Here is a 23882-nt window from a genome sequence, read left to right on the forward strand (position 1 = left end):
GTCAATCAAAGGGGGCGGGGCGAGGCGCCCCTGCTGTGTCACGGAACATGGCGGCGCTCCCCCCTCACCCCCCCAGGCCTTCATGACCCCCTCGGCCCCATCCCCTCCCTCAGCCGAGCGCGTCTCCAACAGCACCTTTATTCCCGGCGTAGGCAGGAAATGGTGACAAAAGAGAAATCCTTCCACGAACGGCACGCAGGGCTCATGGCCAAAGCCTGGGTTGCTTCGCAGTATTTCAGTATTGTTTCCTTGACCCAAATCTCAGGTGTTTGCAAAGAGCCAACGCAGGTGTGCCCCCAACAGCAGTGCTGGGTGAAGAGTATTGGGTTGGCTTTTTAAAATGGGTTTTGGGCGAAAAATTTACTGGCAAATTATTTTAAATTATTAAACGAGAATAAATAGTTCTCATTAGGTCTTCTGGGATAGATGGTTCCTTGTCCATGTTAAGCCAGGCACCAAGAGTTCTATAAATGCTGGATGTGTGAAAAGCTGCTCCCCATTTACAGCAGGACATCAGCTCCAAGATACAAATGCTATCAGCAACTACCAAGTGAACTTGCACATTGACAACATTTTTTACCAGAAGCCCACTCTCCCCAGCTCCAGCTCACACCTGGTCTCTCCATCATCATCATCCATCATCACACAACATGAGGTCAGAGCTGGGAGCGCTCCCGAGGCTCTTCCCACTGACAATTCCCACCCAGCACCTCCACCCAGGGCTGGAGGTGTCCAAAGCTCCAATTTAAATCATCTTTGTCCAGTGACCATCACAATGAAATCAAGGTACAGCCCCACAGCTGGCTGGGCTGAGCAAAGCCAAAGTCCTCCTTGCCCCACACCAGCTGCTCTGTACAGGTATCACAAAAATCTCTGTCACCATCCAGAGGCCCAAAGGGTATTTATTTATTAAGTATTTATTATAATTTCTTTCTAGCTGGTTTCTCTATGTAGCTGTATTAACATATACTAACACAGTTATCTTATATACAGTGTTTAATCAAGTTATAAAAGTGACATTCTTCAAAAGGTGCAAAGTTATTAATGTTTTGACACGTAAACTACTGAGGCGAGATCTGCGTCGAAAATAAAAACTTTTGGACTTTGAGAGCATTAGGAATGCCAGGGCTGGCCAAGCAGAGCTGTGTCGGCAGCGCAGGGAAAGGGTTCTGAAAGTGTTGCCAATGAAGAACAATAAATTAAAAGAATGGGTTTGGAACTATTCTGAAATTTTACTGAAAACTTCAGACTAAAGGAAAGGAAGACGGGGGTGAAGATGTAACTAATGAAGTGTTCTTACACTGGAAATGTTCCCAGTTTCTTTTTATATCCCATGAAGATTCTATACTGAAGTTTGGATTAAACACATTGGTACAATTCTTTCATGCTTTCACATAATGACAAGGCTTTAGGTCTTTGAATTTAAATCCTGGCTTAGACAAAAGGGATGCTAACCTGTACACCTCCTCTTAGAACATCTGTACAGTTTTTTCCATTCAGGCAATTTCTATTTATATGCATTGTTTTAAAAACATCACTCCAGCATCAAACACACTATGTAATTAAAGTAAGTTTTAAACTCCCACTGGTCTAATATGTGATTCATTTCAATCCTCACCTAACAAAAAAAATTCCCTATGGCACGTGCAGCAAGTTTGGAAAGGGGTTAACAGTGCCTGACATTGTCATTAAAGCTCAGGTTTTTATAAAAAATATTTTTATGCTGTTCCATGTGGATCAGCAGTGTCTTTTCAGAAGTGTCTGTGCCCATACTAGGAACAAACACAACCCCACTGGGCTACTAAGTGCATCTCAAGTTCTGACGACTTCCATCAACACAAATTACAATTTTTGGCAACGGAATCAAGTTGCCATGAACAAGAGTCAGATTGTGCCCTTCCTTACTGCCTTGAAGTTTTACAGCTTCTCTTATTTTTCCAATGAAGACAACTAAATTTCCCCCAAATGTAATCCAATTGTTGCACACATGATTTGCTGGAAGAATTCCTCTATGAATATGTTAATTTTCTTTTGCTTTTTAATCCTCTGAGAGAAACACTTCAAAAATCTACTTTCTGGATGAAATCACAGATGTTCTGGACACAAATCAGACCAATTCTTTCTTGAACTCTTCATGTTGCTGGCACTTAACACCAACAATTTCGAAATTACTGCAAACTTCACACAGCACAGCCACTCTCCATTTTTGCCTGGTTACCCAATTAAAAACTTTCATAAAAGAAGCAGCAATATAAGGATAAATTTTAATTACTGGACCAAATTTTTCAAGCCTCTCTCCACACCCTGGCCCCTGAAGTATACCACTTGAAATAAAATGAATGCATCAGTTCAGTAATTGATTATTTCCAGTATTATATGGCTTCAATGGTTTGATATGGAACAACAAAAAAAAATTCATTAAAAAATCCCACTTTTTGACATCACGTGCTCACAGGAAACTTGTAATGGGTATAACTCTGCCAAAGCTTTAAATTGATTCTGCTTTTTCACAACATACGAAACAGACATGACCTAATAATGAGAAACATGCAAACCAAAACTTCCCCAAAACATGAACCTGCGTGGACACACACACGGAAGTGCTTCCAAAGGAAAGTTTAGTCTAGAAGCATACACAGTGCCAAAGCTGCCAAAGGTAGTGCACAAGAGTTAAGCCTCCAAGTGGTAGCAAGCAATATATTGTACATTGGAACCACCTCGACATTCCTGCTATTGCTTCCAAAGCTTCTCCTATGGTAAGAACAGCATTTAACAGCATTTGACCTGAGGAAAAGCACATTTTGGGTGTGCCCTTCCCTTCTCCTAAGGTATGCTCTATGGGATTTATCACAGGTAGACAGTTTAATGCTCACAGTGTCCCAAAGTTGTGAAGACTCTGTAACAGACAACTACCGTGTGAGAGGCTTGGGCTGGCTTTTGTGTTCCCAAGGCTCTCAGTTATGGAATTGTTGAGAGTGGGGCCAGGAGCTCCTGTCCCCAGGGAGTGCTACATACAGTATGGGAGTGTGACAGGACTGGGATTGATCCTATTGGTACCATGCTGGCTTTTCATCCCTGCTCCGAGTGCCAAAAACTTCAGCTTCTTCTCTATTGTACTAAGTATCGAGGATATTATCTCTAGTTTATTTAAGTTATGTAGTTTTCAAGGATGTTATGTGCTCTACGGATACAGCATATCCTCCTGGCAGAGAAACTAGGGGAGGAAATGGAGAACCAAAGGTCCCTCTGAAAATTAGTGAAAACTTGATGATTTCAGGCGCAGCTTTACGGAATGAGCGCAACAGTATTTAAATATTTGGCAATCCAACGTTAGTGAGAATTAAATCATTGATTGTTGACTGATAGAATTTCTGTTAAAATTTACTTTGAAAAGCTGGTTTTTGCTATCCACAAAACCAGAGTAACTGGCTTGGAATGAAATCTAGTAACTAGATGTCCGGATGAGATGAGCAATTGCTTCTGGAATTTCAGTATATGTCTGGACAGTCTGAGAAATTTCTATCAAAATAGCCACCTGAGTACAGCCAATCTGGAGTCCCAGTGTATGGGTTAGTGCCTTGATGAAACCATCTGTAAAACAAAAAAAAGGAGAGAAACAATAAAAGAAAAAAAGCAAAGAGAATGAATAGTTATTAACAGGGAAAAAAACCCAGTGTTGCTTCTTTCACAAAACATTCTAAAAATACACTGGTATTTCTTATAAAAAATTCTTAGGAAATATTCTGAACATGAATATAATTGAACTTCCTACGCAATTATCATCACCTTGTAGAGCACCTTTTATTTTAGCATAAAGTCAAAGAGTATTAAATGGATTTTAAAATTCCTGTCCTATTCCAAGTAAAAGTAACACTGACACTCTAGATTATATATATTAATTTTTGCTTTAAAAGAATGCCAAATCAGTTACACAATTATTTTTAGCAATTTCTCCCAAGGGGAAACAGTTTCTGTTCTATGGAGCTGTGCCCTGCACAGAACATCAACAGCTGCTTACTTTTTAACCACATTAACCAAAACCAATTTTTATATTCTCTGGAAGAGATTTTTCAAGGCATGAACTGGAATTAATCTGTAGCTACTCCTCCAGGCTTTGGGAAAAGAATGCTTCCTCTTCTGAATTTCATAAAATCATGGAGCATCCCAAAGTTCTTGCCTTTGAAGTAAGCAACTGGCCATGAGCACACACTTGACTGCACAGCACTGGCAGCTGTGAAAAGCACCCTGTGGGAGCAGCAGCCAAATCACACATCACTCCCTGATGCACTCTGTGACTCGGAAATCACTTGAATATGCAATCAAAAAAGCAATTTCTGAAGTATCCAAGCCAAGAAATCCAAAGAGTGTGAAAATAAAAGGTCCTAGAGGGCCACATTGTCTTGCTCAACTACCAAAAGCTGGACAGGAATTGGTTAAAGGAGGATGACAGTCAACATTTTAACATTCATTCTAATAAAAACATGACTTCTGTAGGTTTTAAAAAAATTCATCATTACCACAGTAGTTAATTATGACAGGTTTCAGCATTTCTTGTTAGGTATTTTTTCCAGGACAGGCTTATCAGCAATTTTGGCTTCCAGCTACATATTTAATTGTTGACCCAGCAATGCTTTAAGTGACACTACAAATTGTGCTGTCATGGAAGTAATCAGACACATGCTGTCCTGAATACAAACAATTCAAGCAGTGTAGCCAACCATTCCAGGCTTAAACAAATTGCTCCTTCCTTGCCCCTTACCGTGTGTGCCACTCCACTTCGTCCTTCGCACGCTCCTTGCGAGCAGCTCTTTGTTTCTCTTCCAGTCTCTCCTTCTCTCTGCTTGCCACATCTAGCCAATGTTTCAAGAGAAATTGGTAATTTAGCAAAAAAGAAACAAAAATGCAGAAAACACAGGAAAGACCAGAGAAATGAAATAGAATTCATTTAACCAAGAGAAAGCATTTGCTGTACACAGTCTTTAGCAACAAAAACCTAAAACTCATTTCAGAGAAGTTGCTGCTACAAACACAGAGCTGAAACTGAAATGTTGGTGTTCTATCTCTCAGAAACACTGAGACAGCAGGGAAGAACTCAGATTAGGAAATGACGGAGTGATTTTTTTCACTATTTGGCCCTGTGTTTCCTCTGACAAACACCAGAGCAGCAGAGCATGTCTGCTCACCACGTCTCTCCAGACAAACTCCAGAGCAAGTGGAGCACATCTGCAGCTCCTCCCAAGTTAACAAACATGCAAACACATCACAACACAGGATAGCAGCCCTGGGATGCATCTGCTCTCCCAGGCTCTTCTGGGAGAAAACAGACATCACATACTGTTCAAAAACACGTTCAGTGCACAGGATGAAAAAGAGTTAAGGCCGCTCTGAGAATGAGAAACTGAATACTGTTTCCTGCATTGACCTCCCTTCATCCAGCCCTCCCAAAACTCACTGCAGTGCCAGTATTTCCTGCAGCAAACACATACCCATGTTCCCGTTCTCCATGTTCCTGATGTCCGGACGTAGCCGGCAGTCCGTGGGAGCCAGGATTGCCTCCATGCCCTTCTCCAGCTCATTGAGGCTCACAGCAAAACTGGTGAAATTGTACATCTGAAAAGCAAATTGAAGAGAACACACAAGTTATTCCAGCAAAGCAGTGCTGGGTACCTTGCAATGAATGGATACAACAAAACTTCCAAGAGAAATTGCTGAGTCAAACCCCTGCTGGCTGCCCCGAAGGCAAAGTTAGGTTCATTCAACACCAGCTGGATTTTTTGTTGGAGGGGAAGAACAAGAAAGGGCAGATGGGGACAGAAATCACAGCTTTCATTTTTCAAGCAGTCTTTGCTTGTGAAGATTAAGACAGATTTCCTATGATATTGATATTTAACATCATCATTTTTAGAAAAAACAAAACCACCCACACCTGAAAGACCAAAAAGTCTTGCTGAAACTATTGAAATTAATATCCTGCTGCCCAGCTACTGCACCCTGTGGCAGTTTGTCTTGGAACAGCAGGGCCAGCAGAAGGGAATGTGTATCTGTATTTCAGCCACTCTCAGTGCAAAGATCTCCCAGATCGGTTATAAACTGAGTCCCCAGATTCCCAGCTGCACTCTGAGCACACATTCCCTGTGCCAGCTCAGGCACAGCAGGGCTGCTTTCAGCACAGGACCAAAGCACAGCTAGCTGGAGTATAATTTTAGTGCAGCAAGAACTGCCAGAGCCTGCTCCTATGCCAAGGAGTGGCACTCAACAAGGTCCCCTGGACCATTCCTCATGTTCTCCTGGATAAGTCACCAGCAAGAGCAAAGCAGGGGCAGATTGAAAGTTACCTGTGATGAGTTTGGTGGCCTACAGTTTATTCTCCAAAGCAATTTACTGCCTGGTATGAACTGCACTGTGTCTTGAACCTCTGGCATATCATCAGCCTCATCATTTTCAGATTTAATATCTTCTTCACTCTGAAACGGAGATAGCATTTGGCAGAGGAACAAAGGAACATTGGATGGTTTCATCTCAGGTTCTGCAGTGACTGTTGAAGGATCTGTTCACATTTCTGATACTGAACACTCCTTTACTTCTGCCTCACCCCCTCCTGCTTGCTTCTCCTCACTCTGTATACAGCCCCTCTCATTTTTATCATGTCTTGCTCCTGATATCCCTGAATAGTCTCACTTAAATAAAACTTGAATATCTGTTTAAAAAAATCAGTAATAGTAATAATAGTAAATTAATGTCTTTCAGAAGTGTTTTCTCCAGCTTCCTTTCTATCCTACGCCATAGCTTAATTTCACCTCACATGACCATTATTTCTACAGGTGCAAAAGAGTCAAGACTGAAATTTAAACCAGTTCCCGAGTTAGTTCTTAAGTCACAAATAGGGCACACCTGGTTTTGGACATTGCTTCACCATTTGCAAAACATTCAGATGTGTGGTTAAAAAAAGACAGGCGCTCATTTCAGTCTGATCCAATCACAATTATCACTGCCAGTTTTCTCACTGTGAAGACTGTGTCCTTAAGTTTATGAATACAGTGACTTTCCTTCAAAGTTCCTTTGTTACCAGTGGCACTGCTGTGCTGCACACGTAAAACTCCAATGGTTCAGGGGGCTGCTCTCAGAATCTGGGACAATCTGACTGCTGCAGGATACAGACAGCAGCACTGTGGAATTTCAGAGGATTTTACCATGAGAACCCATTTAAAACCACAACAACCAGAAGGGATGTTTGAGGCAATAACATCCTGGAGTGACAGTAACAGTTTTCCTCACTCCCACCCCCTTTCTATTTTCTTTTTGCCCTCTTTGACATGGCTCATTTGTTTCAATCAAAAATACCCTACTAGGTTAAACAGAGCCTGTTTTATACACTAGAAAACAGCTCCATATGGTTAAGAGTCTAATTTCAATCATTTGGTTTGAGTATTCATTATTTAAAAAGACAGTTCTAGGCTACTTTCCATGTCAACATCTGGTTTACTGTTAGACAGTTCCCCATCTAAAAATAATCTCAACAGGAAGGAAGGAAGGAAAGAAAGAGTTGATTTTCTTAAGATGAACAGAACCTTATTATTTTTCTAAAAAGAGTCCAAATATAAGCCTGTACCATGATGGAATCCAGAGCCAAAAGCAAGGCCTGTTGTTGCTCTAGATTCTTCTGATGTGAATACTTTTAAAGTTTGAGACTCTTGACATCAAGAGTGATTAGCTTCTGTTTAACTTTTCATTTTCAGTGAGTAACTGTTGATATAAGGAAACCCAAAGTCCTCTACTGCACCATACAACATTTCCCATTTTCCATGTGACACTGAGGTCTTGGCAGCAACTTCCCTGACACTGCTTACATATGAAGTAAAAAAAACCCTGTATGTTTCCAGACCTCTTTTTTGTAAAGACTTTCTACATCCTAAGTTCTGAAAATCTGCATCACCAAAAAGCATATCCGACTTAAACAAAATTGTTATTGTTTTTTACTGCCCAAATCCTACTATTTTTACTGCTGGACTTGGCAGTAGAGCCACTTTCCTCATTCAAGGACTGGACAACATCAGCTTGGGGGTTGATATTTGATGATTTCTCTGACCAATCTCCAGCAGACACCATTCCTACAAGCTCCTTTCCATGCCAGCAGCTCACACCACAGCCTGCAAAGCTCAAAGTGCCTTCTCACTGCCCTGTCCAACCCCTACCAAATGACAGCTTTTATCCTTCATTCACCTAAATAAGATGTTTTGATTTAATTTGGGACATTTCAGAATCTTTTCTCCCTAAAGAATCTTTCACCTTACCGACTTCTTCTTCGGCTCACTGCCTCTCTTCTCATTCTTTTTGTAGGTCTCATACGTGGTGGGGTCAGTGCACCACAAACATTCTGTCCACTTGCCATAGATCACACACAGCTTCTTCCTGCTGCACAGACAAAGCAAAGCAAAGGACACTGAGCTCTTCCTTCTGAGTGAGCCTGCTAAGCCAAGCCTTGCAGATTCTGATCTACATTAAATACTCGGCTTCCTACTTCGCTGCATCTTATGTTTCTATTTGCAGATTTCACAGAATCACAGAATGGGTGATTCTTAGAAAACACAGATGTCTGATAGGCAAAGAAAAGGTTTCAGCTCCTTGCAGCCTTCCAGGACAGATCCTCATGACAGTCACATGCTTTTGCCACTGTTAAATGAATGTGGGTACATCAAAGCCAATTATAATACAGAAACTCAGAGTCACAAAACAGGTCTGGGTTAATTAAAAACTTTTAGCAACCACATTCTCATTATTTTAAACTGAAGACTGGAATTATGACTGTACAGTAGTAAATCAGTTGCAGCTACTCTGCATTTTCCCTTCATTTCCAAAACCTGGACTGGAGAGCTTTTCTAATAATGCTTAAAAATTATCATCCTGGAATCAAGGGGTTTAATACTGACACAGAGAACAAAAATGGGTTACAAACTACATTGCCCCAGTGTTAAAACAGAGAGACCAAGAGGCTTTTCTCACTTACTGCTTGTCCTGGATGTATCCCTCTACTCTGTGAAGCTCTTTCCCAAACAGTCCACATGGTTTAAAATTAAGGACACATTTATCTCCAGTACTGTGGAGGAAATAAGTACATGCTTAGAGAAGCAAGCACCTAAATACATCAGAAAATTTATTTTACCTTGTTTAGCTTTTTTAATATAGTTACAAGTTAGCTGGTGGTTATATATATATAAATATTTTGATTTAACTATGGTTTATTATCTGACCAGAACATGAAAAATGGCACACAAATTCTAAAATTCCATAGAACTAACAAATTTTGTGCAAGTACAGGAGACAGGATTACAGATTTGATACTATGAGAAGTATCAAACAGCCGCTTGTTGGATTGAAGATCTCATTTACTGACAGAGCAATGTGTGCAGGATTAATGCTGCTCACAAAATTCTTTCCCTCATCATTTAGAAGGTAATTTCTTTTATGTAAGTAAAAAGCTTTGATACAGGCAGTTGGCAGAGCAGTTGATACTCTCCAAGTTCACATTTCCCAACTCTGCAATCATTTTTCTGTGCTGTGCCCTTAGTTTAAGACATTGTCCATTATCTAAACTAAAAAAAGTGACAAATCACAATCAACACAATGGAGGTCCAACCTGCTTCTGACAATTATTCTGTTGAATGGTTCTAGAGTTAAATTGAATTTCTGTTCTCTGGCAATGGTGCTGAATTTGGATGGGTAACACACAAATGTAAAACCTTTGCTCTCCATAGGCCATCTGGCTTTGTGCATTTTCATTAATAATATTATCACAGTAATCCCAGGTCTAGGAAGAGCTTGCATGTGTCAGGAGAGGAAAAAAAAAACCAAAAAACAACCCCACAAAAAGACAAAAAACCCCCACAAGACTTTGGAGCTACAAAACAAAGTTTCCTGTGTGTCTTGACAAAAATCAAAATCTGCTCTGTAACACAAATGACCACAACAATCCCTACAGCCCTTGGATTCATGATCAGCATTACCTGTGATTTATAATTTCTACCACTCCATACTGTTCTAACCAGAGTTTACCAATAATTACATTATGTACACAACAGGTTGGATTTGTCCATGTGTAAGCTTCATTGTGCCTGTCAAGGAAATAAGAGAAAGAAATCATTTTCTTGAGCTTGAGATGGAAGCCTGCTTTCAATTCTGTTCATGGCAAGGCAAAATATTTAGCACTCCTCTGAACAGCCAGCACTCAGCTTCAAAACAGAAGAGAAACAGACTTTTCTTTACAAGCCAACCATGTGTTGTATCCAAGCATTAGTGCAAGTTAATGAAGTGATATTGTCCTTATTCTTCTCCCTTCTCACATGAGTTTTACAGTTGCTGTGCTTTGGATTACAAATTTCAGCCCAACATAAAAAGCAGTGCAGGAATTCATCTTTTTCATTTGCATGTTTGAAGTTTTAAGTGATAAAACACAGTATTTGCAGGAGAACCAGACTAACAAACTAATGCCTAACAGTGTCTTCTATTCAATTGCTGCAGCAGCAGTAAATTGCAAAGTGGTTTACACAAACATGCCACAAGGTTTCTCATCTGTACTTGAGGTCTGTTCCAGTGCCACTGAAGGTAATTTTGGAGGTGTGAGTGGTTTTGGCTTCTTTTTATTTGGTTGTTTAACACCACTGGGACACAACAGAACTACTGCAAGCTCCACAAACGTGACATTTTAAAATTCAGTTCACAACTCAATTCCATCCTTTCCCCAAAGATTTACTGAGAAGGAAAAATTCTAGAATTGATTTTCCACTTGGCTTTACTTTTGGTTTGTTGTTCTGTGAAAAGCTTTAAAGGTGAGTTTACAGATTCTAAATCCTTAAAAGACATTATTCTACAATTGATCAAAAAGTTAAACAATAGGATTTCTATTATCACTAGCAGAGTCAAAGCCATCTATTTACACTCATCTTTCCATGCTGGTAAGGGAAATAGTGAAGTTACCTGGTAGGCAATCAATCTATCTTAGAAAAGTTTGTAAACTCTGTTTTAACAGAAAATAGAGAAAAAGCAGTGTCCTCTGTAAAAAGTGCCCTGTACTTCTATTTCCAGTGAGTATGGAGAGAACACTCCAATGTCACGTTTCCAGCACAGAGAAATAACAGATCATTGAAGTCTCACTATTTCCCACAGCTCCTTTTCTTCAAGGAGTCTTTAGAACAATGACTACTCTTCAGCTGGGGGAAAGAATACCAGAAACCCTCCAATTAATCCCCCAGCCTTTAAACATAGTTTTATTCCTGAACTATTCTGACACCACAAGCTTTACAGCATAAACCAAAACACAACACAAAGCACTTATGGTCAGGGCTGATGAATTGAAGCACTTTTTGTGCTGGAGAAGTGAGAGAAAAGTGTCTTCTAGTGCTCTGAAAAATAGTCATGGTTAATATAAAGGCACAATTTAATACTGACTCACAGCTTTGCTTCCCAAACAGCTCCTTGTTCACTTAGGCTTTGAGTAGTTCTCAGACTCCTCAAAGCAACAGAATGGTCTGAATCACAACACTGAGAGGCTCAAAATTTTATTTCAACTCCTGCTGCTAACTTGAAGCAATTATTTCAAACAAATGCTTTAACTGTTTATATTCCAGTTTAAATCTCAGCCTTGATTAGGGTCAACAAGAATTTTAATAGTCCTCTAAAGAAAGGCTCTTGAGGAACAAACATCATTTTGGAAACATCTGCATTCTGCACTAATATTCACAGTTCCTTCTACATTCAGAAGAAAGGTCCTTTACTTCCATCATAATTTTTCTCCAAGACCAGTTCATACTTTTATGAACTTTGGAATATTAGATGCCAACAGCTGAAAAATTAAACTACTTCCAAAAGAAAGTACAGGAAAAGTCAGTGCCTGCTATACAAGGCAAGTTGGTTTTTTATTGAAACCAAATGTCTCGAACTTTCTTAAGTCAACATTTCAAAACCACCTCAGAGTTAGGCCTCAGAAAGGCTTTTCTAAAAGCACCAAATGCAGAATACTTTATTTGCAACTGTTCTAGTGCATCCTCATGTCCCATTTGGGAAAGCTCCAGAGTCTTTGTGCCACCAGGACACAAAACAACTCGTGGGACATCACGTAATTCCTGAGAGACAAGCCTGGCAGCAGGCTGGAGAGGCATTCTTGATTTTAGCAGGAAGCTGATCCTTCTCTGGAAGTGGCAATCCTGACAAGTTTCTCCTGTTCCCTCACCACACAGAACAGTTATTGTGAGATGCAGCTCTTTTCATACAAACCCCCCAAACCAACAGCAATACTGAAAATTGAGATGAGCAGCCCAGTAAGAGAATCTTATCTCTGTATTTAAATTTTACATGCCTTCACAGAACTAGCTTTCAGTAGCAACCAATATGTAAGAAATGCTAATTTTCATGATGGAAAAACTGGGTCAAATTGCTACAGCTATGGAAGTACAGTACAAAAAAACCCAACTCTGAAATTAAGCAGTGAAAATTAATTTGTAAATCAATTCTTACAACCTCTTCAGCAAGGGTTTTTTAGGCAATCACCTCTGAAAAGCCAACAGGGTTATTACAAAAAGTAAAAAAAAAAGTTATTTACTTCTCATACTCACTTCAGAAGCTCCAAAGTAATTGTTCCCCGAGGCTCTGCTTCTATACTCTTTCCACAGAATTTTAGTTTGGGATAGATTGATCCATGAAATATGAAGTCCTTATTGAGGCCTTCAGAATAAAATGCACTAATAGGTGGGTGGTGGCTGACTTGTTCAGATATAAACCTAAATCCTAAGTCCTCCCTGGCAACAACAAAAAAAGAGCATTAAACAGTAAGCACATTTTTAATATTGCAAGAGAAAAGAGTTGATACTTAAAAAAAGTGAAGTATTTTAAGATTAAGCTGAAGGTGAGACTTTTCCTTTTCTAGTTTTGTGACACATTTACAATTAATGAAATGAAAGGATTTCTGCTCTGAACACTTTCTTTTGATACCCCAAACCAGATTTCTACCCAGAAAAGCCTCTGAAGAAGTTTCACTGAAATAACTCATGAAAACACAGAAACACTTTGGGCAAAATGAAAAGGTCTGACTGAAAATTCTTTACCCTACTGCAGACATATCACTCATTTATGTGAGGAAGCTCAAAGTCCTTCAGACTAATTTCTCTATCGACATGATCAACAAAACAATATTTAAATTAATAAATAGTGTCTGCTCAGGAAGCATCTTTGATGGAAGAACATGAACCAATTTTCTCTAAGTAATTCAAAGAATACTCTGCCTGAACTTAGAAATAAAATTATTAGCTTTTATAACAACTTCTCAGAAATTCTGAGATAGTTTGAGGAAAAGAATTTTAGCTATACTCAGAAATCTACTTTAGTGGTATTTTACTACAACCAGACCAATGTGACAGTCTGCTAACTCAAGAACACAAAGAGCCCCAGCTCCCAAATCAATGTAATTACTACCTGGTTAATTCATAGGTTTCTCCTAACAGTGGGTTAAATGGTTTGCCAGTTCTCTCCCACTGAGAAGCTACAGCAGAAACTGCAAAAGCAGCTACAGCCTGTAAGCAAATTAAGAACACATTGTTATGAGAATAGTGCATTAAAACTCTAAGTTTATGGTACTTTATTTGTTGCACACTACAGTATTTATTATTCCAAAAAGGAATTGCTTTATATTTATTTCTTAAGGCAAAAACATTTGTAAGCCATAGAATAAATGACAGAGAAATGGGGAAATATAAGCACTTGTTAAGAATCTAATTTCCAACAGGAATTAATGTCTGTGGTAAATTCTGCCAGATTATACTCAGCCTCACCTACTCCTACAAGACCAGCCTGGTTTTTTAAATCTACTTTCCCCCAATTTTGACTGCCCCCACCCTCAGCTCACTGGGAACAGAGCCTCACTCTCCTAGTGCCAGGTAAGAACCATTTCTAGCACAAATGAGACCTCCTGAGCCAGGCCAGCAGGTTCAGGTGACACTGAGGAGCTCCTGCAGGCTGGGGAATGGAGGTTTGGAGCACACAAACACAGGAGCCAAGATAAACCCTCCACTGCACTCCAGTAAAACCAGAGCTGTGAGCAACACCAGCATAACCTGATGCACACAGGTGTCACCATATTCACTGACCTGGTGTAGACCAAGGCAATAACAACCAGTTTTGGAGAAGAAAATCCAATAACAATCCCAATAACAACTGGTTTTGTAGAAGAAAATTGTGGTAAATTTGTCTCTGTCACAAGAATTTTTCATCCGGGAACCTCAAAATCATGAGGTCACTCAACAAACCAACTTAGAATCACATAAAGCCAAGATTTCATCCTCACAACACATAAAAACACAAAAAAAGTCAGTTAAAGAAATGAGCTGAGATCCTTAGGCATGGTCAGTTGTGGCACTTTCCTTTTAAACTCTGTGCATGCATGAAGGGTCAAAGTGTCACAAATATTTGACACAACCACTATGAAAGAAGAAACTCATCTAGACACACAAACTGGGTATTCTTACCATAGTCCCTGAGAAAGAGATACAGTCAAGTGAGAAACTGTCTTAAAAGCAAAGACTGGGAGAAAAAAACTTGTGAATTACCCAGAAGGTGGTGGGGATTCTTACCTGCATTCTTTCCAGGGGATCTGTGTGACTACAAGCCTTATTGATGAGGTATATGTGCTCCATATATTCTGTTATCCTTTGAAGGAAACTCAAGGGCTCGTTGAAGACAATGGGCATTGTAATCTTGGACAGCTCCTACATAACCAAAGGGCAGGTTGATTTCTTAGACACAACACTAAGTAAACAACTGGCAACAACAAGAATTTTGGAAAAATGTTGTGGGTGAGCTTATTTATAGTATTTCTCAGAGGATATTTGGCAAGCCTGATGCAGACCTGCTACAGCTGAAAAGGCCTGGAAGCACTGCAGAACCCTACTTGCAATCTGAAATAACTGAAAACATTGATCCAGCTAACCCAATAAATTCACAGAGAATGTCATTTTCTCTGCTGTGCTCTGTGTAAAGCAGAAGAGGTTAAAATTTCCCTAGGTAGCAGCAATAATGTGCCAAGCAGCTCTGTGCTGATACTGAAGTGCCACAAGCTCCTTGGAAAACCTCACATGCTTATTTGCATAAAATCTATCTATTTCACTGCAGCAACCACAAATTATTTTTTGAAAGGAACATTTACATAAAGAATACCACTTGAATTGCTCTAACAGATTTTAGTGGTTTATTTAAGCAGCCTGTTATTTGTGTCAGACCGTTTCTGGTTCCCCGTGTGGATAAAGACAGACATGAAGTTCATACAGAGATTTTCAACTCCCCAGGTCTTTTAATTAAACAGCCAAATTTCCTTGGGTGTAGTAAAGTTGCACTCATGGGCATTAAAACATCTATGTAAGTGCTTAAAATGTAGCAGAAAGCAGAATGCCACCAGATGAAGTTAATGCAACATTTTCCTCCCCTTGGCACAGGGAAGGGAAGAAAAATGTTAACCTTAACTAACTTCAACTGATTTGGTCCAAGGAAAAGTTTGAGTAGATATGTCACTCATCCCACCAAAAGGAGTTTTGAGAGAACAACTGTATCTCCTAGATGACATGAATTAATAAAATAAAGTCCTAAAACACCTTTTGCTGAGTAAAGAATAAAAAAAAAGAGCAGGTAAGATAGCATAGTGTCAATCATATGTATTTGATTATCTTTAAATGGCTTTAGTCTAATTCTTAAAGGACAGCTTCAGAAATGCCAATCCACATACTCTAACACCAAAAGAAGATATGGAAATAGTACTGTTAATAAATAAATGGTGAGATTTTGGGAGTTGTTGTTTTCTAGTAAAAAAAAGGAAAATGCACCATATGTTATTTTGTGTCTTGATGTTTAAGCAATAAAATTAATCAGCTGACATCAGGAGACCTAACACAGATGCTTCATTCAAGCTAACTTACCAGTCCAATGCATTTTTTTAATATGCTCCACACACTAAAATCACTTCTAGAAAACATTGGGGCAGGTAATGATGTTCTGTAATGGGAAAAAAAAATCCAGCTGTCATTATCAGCCCACTAAACAACAAGCCATTTTCTTTTCTATTGAAGCAACTTATAAAGGAAGCAAAGCATCACCCCAGACTTGGCAGAGGAAGCAGACACATTAAATGACTTTCCAACCCCAGAGAATTACCCTCTCCCATGAGAACAGCAATGCCCCAGAAGGTGTGAGCCAGCACATGCTCCACTCCCATCTCCTCTGCAGCTCTCTGTGTTTACCTGTGTCTCTTAATCCCATTTTCTTGTATCTCTGTTTCTCCATTATGCTTTTCAGTCTTATTGCTTTGGTGTGGCTCTAGATCAAGCATTTCTGGACCTTTATGATTTGCTTCTGAAAAGTCTCCCGAAGAATTGTCAGAATCAAAGCCTGTATAAAAACCAAAAAGCAACAGTTTCTTAGGAGCCTTACCATGCCACAGAGTGCCACTCACATTTTGCAAGTGACACACCTGAAGTACACTTAGACCAGGTTAGTTTATTTCAAAGAGTATCAGAGTGAAAACCCTTATTAAGTGACCTAATTTCCAGGAGTATTATGAGCCAATTATTGCATTAGAATCAAGAATTATCATATTTCACACTGCTGAATAGAACACTAAATTAGAATCTTAAAAGTTCTTGAGTAGCTCCTAATCAGATTAGCTGCATTTTCTCTTTTCCAGAGCTGCACAGTAATTACAGTAATTTGTTGCAGTTATGTAGTTTTCCTTCAATTTTAAATAGACTAAATGCTGTATCTTCTGCCATTAACTTTTTTACAAAGCAGTACTTCAACTTTATTTTAACCTCTCCAATGGCTGCTTTTACTGTATTACAGCAATTCATGCAAGACACACATTCTAGAAAGAAAAAGCTGCACTTTTTTCAGGGATCAAGATGATGGCAAAAACATCTAGAACTGCACCAGGAAGTCCCAGGGATACAATCTTATTTGGTAAACAGCAGGTGTAATGGGTGATGTCATGTCTTGCCCTGTCTCCTACGTTTTGTGTCACAGGAATGTAATTACACCACAATAACCACACCTTGGCACTCTTAGTACTCAACTGGGAAGCATGACAGTCACATATAGATTCAGGTCATTAAAATGAGGACTACCCTGAAACACCTGCCTTAAAAAAACCTTCAGTCAACTCACAACAAAATATTTCTGATTTTAAAATAGTATTTTTAACCATATATTAACTTTTTTGGAAGCTGTTACAGTACAAGCAGCAAAATAACTTATTAGTTCAACTATAAGTTGGGAGAAAAAAAAAAAAGCTTTTTGGTACAATACCCTCACCCAAAAATCTGATCAAACTCACACAACAACAAGGAACAGCATCACTTCAATGAGATTAACACACCTAAATGTAAAAGTAAAGCTTCACAACAGGAATAGTCCCCTGGCTTATAGGGGAACAGTTCTGAAAAAGGTTACTGTGATTCCAGTCTTTATATTGCACCTGAAACCCTGCTAATCCTATCAATGGTCATTGTGTTATCCACATTAGTGTTTGTTTCCTATGATTCAGAATTGTTTTATCCTGTTCCTGTAAAGGACAACAAGAATTTAGAGTATATATATTATTTATGGACAACAATATGTCATTGGTAAGTAAATAAATGCCAATTCAAATGAGTGTCTTGCAGACAAACAACAAAAATTAAATCCCTGCTCCAGAAAAGGAAGTACATCAGAAGGGTAAGTCTGCTTTTATTAGACTGCACTTCTACCTAATTACTTTAAAAAAACCACCAAACCAAAACCACTATGGTACACAGCCAGATAATCACAGACTTTCAGCTGCACTTTCCACCTTAGCATCACATGACTTATCCACTGCAAGCCCATTGAGAAAGCTTAGGAAGATGCTTCTCAATGAAGTTCTAGGTATTATAGCTCTATTGAGAACTATCCAGATACTCCTTTATGCAGAGGAAGTAGATCTGGAAGAAAAACAGAAGTGATTTGTTGTAGTTTTTTCTAAGTTGCAAAAAGAGCCTTACACCAGCTGCCAATGAAGCTTTGAACCTGAGAAACCAAGTAGGTTAGAGTTACTTACAGGACAGTTTTCATACTAAAAAGCCACTGGGAGTGAGGATAAAAATGGAGATTTAAAAGGAGGATGGGAACCAGAGACAGAAATACAATTAGTTTAATCACAAGTCCCACTTACATGTGTTAAGAGTGAAACAAAAGCTTTTAAATCTTAAACTTTCAAAGTAAAATACTTAAGTTGAGTGCCAACATAAATCTGTTTCAAGAGCTTAAAGAAAAAGTGACTTGCCAGTAACTTTAGTTCTCTTAGCCTTCCTCTTCCACATCCTGCAAATGAACTGAGTCCACTCAGAGTGTGCTGCCCACGAGCCAAGGCAGCAGGAGCCCTGCTTGAGTCATGGGCAGGGACACCACCTCCCCTTTGGACACTCAGCAACTTCCCTGAGCAATAATTAATTGTCAGCCAAGGCAGAGAGGGAATCAAAACACCTGGGTACTGAGAGCCCTCAGACATATAAAGGAATAGGGATAAACAGGCTGGAAGTGTAGACAGCAAGTGGTACTCTTTTTCTTTGCCAGAAATTAACCATTCTCCCCTTTCCAAATTAGGTCCATTGTCACAAGCTGTAGCTGATGGAGGCAGGTTGGCCTTTCACAACATCTGCAACTCTTACACAGCCATTGATTCAGTCTGATCCAGACAGAAGGAACATCTATCAGTTTGGCAGATAACCTCACTTCCTCCTCTCCACCTGAGAGCAACAACACCCTCACAAATACACCTGGCTGCATGAACCAGCTGAGCCTCATGGGCACAGAACACATTTCTGTGGAACTGCAGGCTAATATTTAAAAAAGCAAAATTAAATTATTCATGTTCTCAAAAATAAATTACCCTGGTAAACAGCCAGGTATTTTCCTGCTTTGTGGTAACACTTCCACAAAACACTTTGGCAAAAAGATAGCTGAAAATATTAGTGAAGGATACAGCTCAAAAGAGGTCCCTGATGGCACACAGTCTTTACAAAGTCTGTGATGACATTAACACACCCAAGGTGACAGAGATCAAAGCTATATGCTCCTTGTGTCACAGACAAATTCAAAAAATCTGAAATTCATCTAAGGATTGACCACCTTTATCCTGATCCAGCCTCAGAGAAGGAGGCCACTGGAATTTGAGAAAAAGCAGATTCTTGGCAGCTGTGAGGTCTGGAATGAAGTGAGATCACAGGTAACATTCCCAAGGGATTCCCTAGGGGAGTACTCATTCACCAGGTAAGGCTGTCAAGTGTCAGCAATGCTAATCACCTCTGACTGCAAAGAAACTTCTCCCCATGAAACTTTGTCACCAACTCATCCATCCCCTTGATTCATCAACACCCCAGTCCATGCTGCAGCTCCTCAAGTGCCATCATCATCCAGTCAGGGACAAACCATGTGCCAGGAGGATGATTCCCAAGCACACAGCACACAATGCCCTCCCGTGACCATGTCTTTTTGGATGAGATGGGGACAGTGTCAGAAACAGGAAGCTCTCAGCCAAGGAGTTAAATCCAGCACTATAAAAATCAGAGGTCTCCTAAGGAGATGTTTGTATTCTGCAAGTGGATGTCATTAATTAATAACTATGGAAAAGCTGTGACTTCCTCAAGGAGTGAGTCCATACTACCTTAAAGGAGGCAGGAAACTACCTGGGCTGCTGCTGAGCGTGCTGCAGAATTCTGGAGTAACTCCCACAAAGTCCAAATGCTCTAAGCCTGGTTTACTCCCTACAGGACACAGACCCTAGCACCCATTTCCTAAAATCAGTGAACTTTGGGAACACACTGCAGCTCCTTCTGAGGAAACCAAGACCCAGGATGCAGCAGGAACAAGACAAAAGTATGGTACACACACTGTTTTCATCTCAACACTAAAACACAGCTGGAAAATCTGCTCATTCCTGGCAGGCACATCCCAACCCTAGACTTTGAGCAGATTAAGCACATCTGAAGGCAGCTTCTGCCCTTCTGCTGATCTGACCTAAAAACAAGGAGAGCATCCTTGGAAAGAGCAGACTGAGGAGCCTGCCAAGGGAACTTCCATTTTTTTTTAATCAAAAATTGGAACCTCAGATCCTGAAGTTTTCACTGGGAAACCTGGAAGCTCACCTTGGCTCAGAAAGGACTGTGATTGTGGACTTGACTTCCTAGGAGTACCGCACACATCTTTTTTAGCAGAAAAAAAAATCTAGTTCATTTATGGCAGTGACCCTGAGCTCACCATTATTAATGACACACAGACATATTTTAATGGTACAATGGTTTGATTTTACAGATGAATTTGGAGTACTAGTCCCCATCACTCCCAGCTGGCATGAATGCAAACCAAATTTCCTCTCTCCTCTGTGACATAGTTGTGACAAGTCCTGTACAGTCTGCTGTCAGTCACACTGCTTCACCCAGCCCCCTCTGCTTATTCACATGAATTTCCAACCAACCATGTCCAAGTCTACCTTACCCACTTCTATCTACCATGCTGCTTCCACTCCTGCAGCTTTCACACTTACCATTATTCTCTTTTCATTCTTGTGATTTTATATTAACTACTATTTCTCATTTCACCTCTGCTACAGGATTTCTTGAGAGACATTTCAGTGGAAATCTTTAAAATTGCTTGAAATCTTTAAGAGGATTTCCTTTTTCTTTATTAAAATACTTCAAGCATTTTATTTCACCACTAAAGCCATCTAAAGCTCTTATAAATAACTATTAATCCTCATTAGTTGAAAGCAAAGTACTATTTGATACACTGCTCAAGTGTGAAGTGATTCATGTTTGCTTTTTTAGAGAAAATAGGATTGCAAAGACTTTCGGCTCCCTATCTTGAAAACATACTTTTACAGCAATTTGTTTCTGACTAGAAAAAGCATTTTCTACTTCAATTCTTTAGGATAAGTTTTCCATTAAAATAAAAAAATGAATACAATAACAATAAAAACAACCCACAGGAAATACTTCACCTTTCAAAGGGCCTGCTTCTCAAGCTGCTATTAAATTGATTTTCACAGAAAATAAAAGCAAGACCTGGCCACTAAAAGACTGTTATAGTGATGAAATAATAACTGGCATTAAGCTTTAACAAAAAAAAACCCCTCATTTCCAAGCCTGAACATGAGCTACAATTTTCCTCTTCTACTTTTCAGAAGACAGCACTGCAAGTTTTACCAACTCAAGTTCACTTTTGATTTATTATTAACAGCCATATATTACCAGGCCCCCACCACACACACAATGCAATTTACAGGGGTTTTATCCCCTTGGCACCGTGCCCACCACTCACCCGTAACGGCATCATAAAACTCTTCTTCACTGTTCATCCTTCAGGGTGAAATCTGGTGCAGCCACTGCAGCTCTCTCTAATGCATCCTTGAACTTGATTTAAAGTATCTGAGTGCTGTCAGGGTCTTCTTTTGCAAATACCCAGCTGCTTTAGATGATCTATTTGACAAGACAGGGAAACAGAATTAGCAGCTTCCACATTTCTCCTGTGTACAAACGCTCACACTTGACAAACACTAATTTTCCTGTTTCTTCCCATGGCAAAGGATGGATTTCTGCATTCATAAGTAAACAGCTTTCTTTGATAACCACAGTAATTTTGAAGACAACTACTACCTGCCACAAGAACAGCTGATTTACTGTGTCACACTTCTCTCTGTATAAATACTTCATATACATTACTGTAAAATGTATCTTATTTACAGCAAGTTAAATTTCAGGCAAGTACAGCTAGAAAGGAGCAGAGAACTGACAGAAGAAAAAGCCAGCTGGCAAACCAAAAATTCTCCTTAGCAAGAGGATAAGCCTTGCTGCATCCTTAACCAAGAAAGCTGGGAACAAGGAAAGAACATTGGTATCTCAAAATCTGACCACTGCGTGCAAATGCTGGGCCTGACTCTACATCAGGCAATCAATATGTAGTGACCCTGAGAGAACTTTTGTCAGGCTACTGCTATGCACTCTCCAAGAGAAAACTGGAGATTTTTCCCTCCAGAAGGAATGTAAAGAACCAACAAACTTTTCCTCAGTAGAACCACGCACTCTGCAAATAACTTAGAGATTTATGTAGCATTCCACCTCTATTTCATGGATGGACTAAATTAGATTTTTTCCAGATGGTTGACAATGGTGTAATGCAAATATTTTTACCTCATCCAATTTTAGTTTAAGGAGAAGAATGAGAAAATTTCGATTTCATTCTTACAATTGTTCACCAGGTTCCAACAATGAGCCAAGTACACAGCAATAAATGACAGCATGGCAATGCTATCAATATCTCCCCCAAACAACCTCAATCTGTCAGTCTCAATTTTTTCTGATCCTGAAGATTCCACTGCTTTTGTGACAGTAGTTTCTCCAGAGTAATTATAATTGCACAATTCCATTCCAATTAAGAGAAACAAAGGCAGAAGTGCACTCTGCTCCTAGAAGAAGAGTGTACCATGTTTGGAGCCAATTCCTGCTTTTTCTCTGCAAGAAACCAGACTGTGTTTCAAGTCTTTTTGACTCACTGCCCAGAACAAAAGCTGTTTGAATGTTTCACATACATTCAGTTCTTCTAACTGTCCATTCAGAGGGAGGAGTTAAACCAGCCCATTATAGGACTCATCTAAGTTAATGAATTTAGTGTTGGCCTTGAAGTGGTTAATGTCTTTCAAGGATAGGTATTTCAGTTTGTCAGTTTTCCCTTAGGAACCTCCCATCTCCTTGCTACTACAGGATTTTATATCAATCCCTGCACCAGCAAGATCATATTTACAAGTCCTCGCCCTCCAAGTATCTTTGAAGATGCAAGACATTTATGCTTTCAATTGTCTGCAAGCAGTGCATCCTTCTAGCAAAACAGCTGCCAATATTTCCAGAATGAAACTTATATGTACAAGACACAGCCCTCTCATGATCAGGACTGCAACTACATCATTTTCTCCGTGTTTTCTTGCATTTTCCCTTTTTCTGTTTAGTGTTGTATAGAAAGCACTAAGAAATAAAAATTATGACTTACAAAACTGTCAAATATCATTAAGAGCCTTAGAATAAATAAGGTCATACAGATGAATGCCAGTTTTTCCTCCACCCTCTCCTGCACAATAATAATTGCATTACAAAAGGCCTTGTGAAGTGGAACTACATCCCACAGTGTGCAGCTTCACTGCAGAGACAACAAAGCTTTCCTATAAAAACACTCACCAAGTACAAATGAAGTGACCAGAATCAAGACAAATGAAAAGCAGAGTTATCTTGTGCTCTCCTGACATCTACCTCACACCACACCTGAAGCTCACTGCTATTTGAAAATTCAATCCTATGCCTTAAGTTATATACAAAATATGCACTGAAATCACTTTAAATAATTACAGTCACAAATTTTCCTAAGGTGTTAGGAACATTTTAAAAAAGAAAAAAAAAATCATATTTTGCTGAGTTACACTAGGAATAACTTCCCACTTGCATCACTTCCTTTACATTCAGTTCTTTTATACAGCAGAGATTAACATGAATTTGCATGTAGCTGAACACACAGTGATAACAGCACTCAGCTCTCATGAGCCAAAAAGCTGGGATTAAATCCTGTTCTCTTACTAACAGCAACAGCAAAAGTTACTTTTAACTACACTGAAATACCAAAAGACAAAAACACACAGTATCTGTAATCTGTATTTCCTCTCCCATCCCCCGATGTTCCCAGAAGAATTCACCTGCACACCAGCAAGGGTGGTTAGCAGCTTTTATCAAAATTGCCACTGAAAGAAGGGTGCACCACTCGTGTGTCAGACAGACCTCCAGGAGCTCAGGCCCAGCTGCTCT

At 39.5% G+C, this 23882-nt stretch overlaps 1 protein-coding gene across 1 annotated transcript in view; it reads right to left on the reverse strand.

The window, feature by feature from the left end:
• Positions 1-876: 876 nt before the first annotated feature.
• The window catches only part of OSBPL2 (oxysterol binding protein like 2), a 31518-nt gene continuing 8512 nt past the window's right edge, over positions 877-23882 (reverse strand). Inside the window, exons 2-14 of the mRNA XM_005423617.2 lie at positions 21358-21515; positions 16272-16419; positions 15951-16026; positions 14616-14750; positions 13462-13559; positions 12606-12788; positions 10002-10109; positions 9005-9094; positions 8292-8412; positions 6336-6464; positions 5487-5610; positions 4760-4850; positions 877-3591 (exon numbers count right to left, since the gene is read on the reverse strand). Of these exons, the coding sequence (XP_005423674.1) occupies positions 3489-3591; positions 4760-4850; positions 5487-5610; positions 6336-6464; positions 8292-8412; positions 9005-9094; positions 10002-10109; positions 12606-12788; positions 13462-13559; positions 14616-14750; positions 15951-16026; positions 16272-16419; positions 21358-21394 (1443 nt within the window). The 5' untranslated portion in view covers positions 21395-21515 and the 3' untranslated portion in view covers positions 877-3488. The remainder of the gene's footprint in view (positions 3592-4759; positions 4851-5486; positions 5611-6335; positions 6465-8291; positions 8413-9004; positions 9095-10001; positions 10110-12605; positions 12789-13461; positions 13560-14615; positions 14751-15950; positions 16027-16271; positions 16420-21357; positions 21516-23882) is intronic.

This window comes from Geospiza fortis, unplaced genomic scaffold (assembly GCF_000277835.1).
Source record: "Geospiza fortis unplaced genomic scaffold, GeoFor_1.0 scaffold361, whole genome shotgun sequence".
NCBI lineage: Eukaryota > Metazoa > Chordata > Aves > Passeriformes > Thraupidae > Geospiza > Geospiza fortis.